General features: G+C 51.5%; 1 protein-coding gene across 4 annotated transcripts in view; it reads left to right on the forward strand.

The window, feature by feature from the left end:
* Positions 1-2649: 2649 nt before the first annotated feature.
* ZC2HC1A (zinc finger C2HC-type containing 1A) overlaps positions 2650-3300 on the forward strand; it is a 38038-nt gene continuing 37387 nt past the window's right edge. For 2 of the 4 annotated variants that reach the window (XM_023521073.1, XM_011376252.2), the window contains exon 1: positions 2650-2740. In XM_023521073.1, coding sequence (XP_023376841.1) covers positions 2725-2740 — 16 coding nt within the window. In that variant the 5' untranslated portion in view covers positions 2650-2724. The remainder of the gene's footprint in view (positions 2741-3300) is intronic. The other 2 variants (XM_023521072.1, XM_023521074.1) reach the window with 2 other exon arrangements.

Genomic DNA, 3300 nt, shown 5'->3' on the forward strand with positions numbered 1-3300 from the left:
AGAGCTTCGTAAACAAACAAGAGCTTAAGAACACAAGAAACTGAGCTTCATTCATTTTTGTAACTGGCTAATAATGAAAGGGGCCTGAAACATTGGAAGTGCTCAACAAATATTTGTTGAATGAATACATCGGAAAAATGGAATAGATCAGAAAGGAAGTAAAGTTGCAAGAGACTGCCAAGACCAAGAGACTCTCAGACCAGGCATGTAGGAGGCAGAGGAAGGAACTTAGGAAGACAGAGAAGAAAATGTCCTCTTTACCCAGCGGTCAGAACCAGGGAACAGCTGCAGGGAACAGCTAGGGTAGCTGTAGCACAAAAGTGCTGAGTGTCCAATACATGTAGAGGAGATTAGCAGGCATGGTTTAGAGAATTAAGATTCACAGTTCTAATGCCTACCCGAATACACCCTAAACATGCCCGAACATTTGGGTTTACATTTGAAGCAGCTAGAAAGCAAGGTAAGGAAAGGAGGTAAGAAATGCCGTGCAATCATCATGGGTAGCATCAGACAGACCAGAGTTTAAAACCAAGCTACCATTCGGTAGTGGTATAAATATTGCCCCCCCCTAAAAAAAATGTAGTCTCTCTGAGACAGCTAGAAAATGAAGTCTCTAATTAAATGAAAATTACAGTATTTATTTGTAGAATTGATTTTAAGATTAAATAAGTGAATATATGAAAAGGACCTAAAGCGCATCTGTGTTTTTTAAAGTCGTTATCATTATTATTGTTTTGTTGTTTCTGTAGCTTTATTATCCAGCCATCTCAAACTTTGTCTTGATTTCAGTTCAGGAACCTGTAATTTGTAAATTGCCTCTCTATTTTTCGGTTTTCTTCTATGTGTGCATTTTTCCTCCTTAGTGCTGCTTAAAGTTCCCGACTCCCTTCACTTCTAACTTTGTCTTAGTAACACTGAAGAAAAAGGACCTTTCACCTATAGTCAGCGTGGCTCAATGACAGGCATGACTGTGGTCTGGCCAACTAGGGCCAGAGGAGCAGAAGAGCCAGAGCAAAAGCAGGGGAGAGGCAGGAGTCCAGACAGACATGCCTGAAGTTTCCATTCATATGACGTCATATAAAGAATGCACCACACCACATTCAAACTCAGCAGGAGAGGTGATGTTCCCCTCGAGTGGTTGGTCACTTGTTTACAATACCTTCATTAAAATGGAGACTAGGACTCTTGCTTTCTACAGGATACTGTAAGATACATACTTTTAAAATTAAGCAAAGTTAGATAAAATGTGAAAACCCTGCAACTGAACAGATTAATGAGAAAATTAGTGTAAGATTTGTTATAGAAATTATATTAATACTGATAACTTGGCGGTAGTTATACTAGACTTAACAAACAATATGGCTTGCGTATCATTGCTACATCAAGTTTTCAAAGCTATTTAGTCCTGGTGACACGAATTAGGCTACTAAGCAAAGGCTTTTTCCTAGTTTTGAAGTTACCTTAGTCAACAAAAGGTCACGGCCACCAATCCAACGCCACAGGTGCCCCCAATTTGGGGTGCTGGGAGAAATTTTATTCAGACGAACTTTTGCAAATGGGGAAAAGGAAGGCTCCACGGGAAAACGCGGATTTCGCGGGAAAAAGATTTCGCGGGAAACGGAAAGTGCCCTCCTGGAAACAAACCAAACAGGTAGCAACTTATGTAGAAAAAGTGCCCGCGCTAGCCCTTGATTGGTCCATTTTTATGCAAATGCGGAGTCCAAATTTGCAGTTTGATTGGTCCAAAAGCACTGATTGGCTAGACTCGCACGTCCTGATTGGTCGCTATGGAGCCATTTGGGGGAGTGAAGATGCAAAAGACCGTGTAGCTGAACAACTAGGATTGAAGACGCGGCTTTTCCCTGATGGGAAGTTTGCGAGACCTCTGTCAACGGCGCTGCTAGCTTCTGGTGACGAATCTGGGCCTAGCTAACCCAAGGAGTCCTTTTTTTGGCAGATTCTGCGACTCTGACCGAAGCAGGCCGCATTCTGTCACGTGCATGCCTCCCTTCAATTACCCTGATCAACCCTAGTTTTAACGTCACCTAACACGTGGGGAGGCCAGCAGGCTCTCTGCGTTCAAGGCTGATGGAGCAGACGGCCAGGGAAAGAGGGCAGGTGTAGACGAGCGAGGGCTGGGCTTCACTTTGGGGGACTGTTCTCAAGTGTTTGGGGCAATCTCGATTCCACAGTCCCAGGCAGGTGTGATTCCTCTGGGGGAAACGGTGGCTTAACTCGGACAGCTGCGTGACAGTAATGCCTAGGGACCAGTCTCAGGTCATGTCATGTGACCGAAGGGCGGAAAACCGGGAACGTGCTGCAGGCCTAGCGTGGGACCCGCAGCTGGCTTCGCCCTCAGAGCCGGACCGCCGAGGAGACAGGGCTGCACGGGCTGCTGCGGGACCGGCGACGGGGAGCCCGCGCGGCGCAGAGCCAGTGTGAGGGAGGCGAAGGTGTGAAGGCAGCGGGGTGGGGCGGAACAAAGGCGCGGTCAGGCCGCGGAAGGCCGCGGAGGCGGTTGGGTTTCCCCGGACGACCGCCTGAACGCCGGCGGCGGGGGCGGGGCGCCAGGAGGGCCCGCCCCACCAGAGCCACGCCCCCAGCGCCGGCCAATGGGCGCCCGGGATATTAGCGGGTGGGAGGCGCGGCCGGGCCGCCGCAGCAGGCGCTGGGTGGCGGCGGGCGCTGCCCCTGGAGTCCGGCCGAGCGGGAGGCGGTGGCGCTATGGAGGGACTGGAAGGTGAGGAGGCGAATGGATGCGGGCCGGGCGGCTGGAGCGGGCCGGAGTAGTCGCGGGGTTCCGGACTCCGGCACCGCGGAGGCGAGGGAGGGTCCGGAGCCGCGGATCCCACTGTGCCTCTGGGAGTCGGGCCGGCTGGAGCCCGACGGCCCCCGACGCGGTGGGGCTGCCGATCCCCAGGTTCCCCGCCTCGCACGGTCCGCAGCAGGGGCTCGCCACCCCGCCCCTGATCCTGCCTGGCGCACGCCTGGTCTTGCCTGACTCCTCGGTGTCCTGTTAGTAATCACAGCCGCTGGCCAGCTTTTATTTTCCCTGCAAAGTGGACTCTCCGTTGATGTCCACGGCCTCCCCACCTCCACTGTTTGCTGCTGCCCTGGGGTGTGTCTCCAGCCTCGAGCCTCTGACACTTTCCTTGGCCAGTTTCCCTAGGTAACCGTTTTTGCCACTCCTACAGCATCTTGTATCGGAAGGATGCCAAGAGCATCTTCCAAGGAAGTGTCACTGACCAGCTTTAGAGCCGGGACAATAGATTAACAGGAGGATTTAAGGGCTTATTTACG

Source organism: Pteropus vampyrus, unplaced genomic scaffold (genome assembly GCF_000151845.1).
Source record: "Pteropus vampyrus isolate Shadow unplaced genomic scaffold, Pvam_2.0 Scaffold290, whole genome shotgun sequence".
In the NCBI taxonomy this organism is placed as follows: domain Eukaryota; kingdom Metazoa; phylum Chordata; class Mammalia; order Chiroptera; family Pteropodidae; genus Pteropus; species Pteropus vampyrus.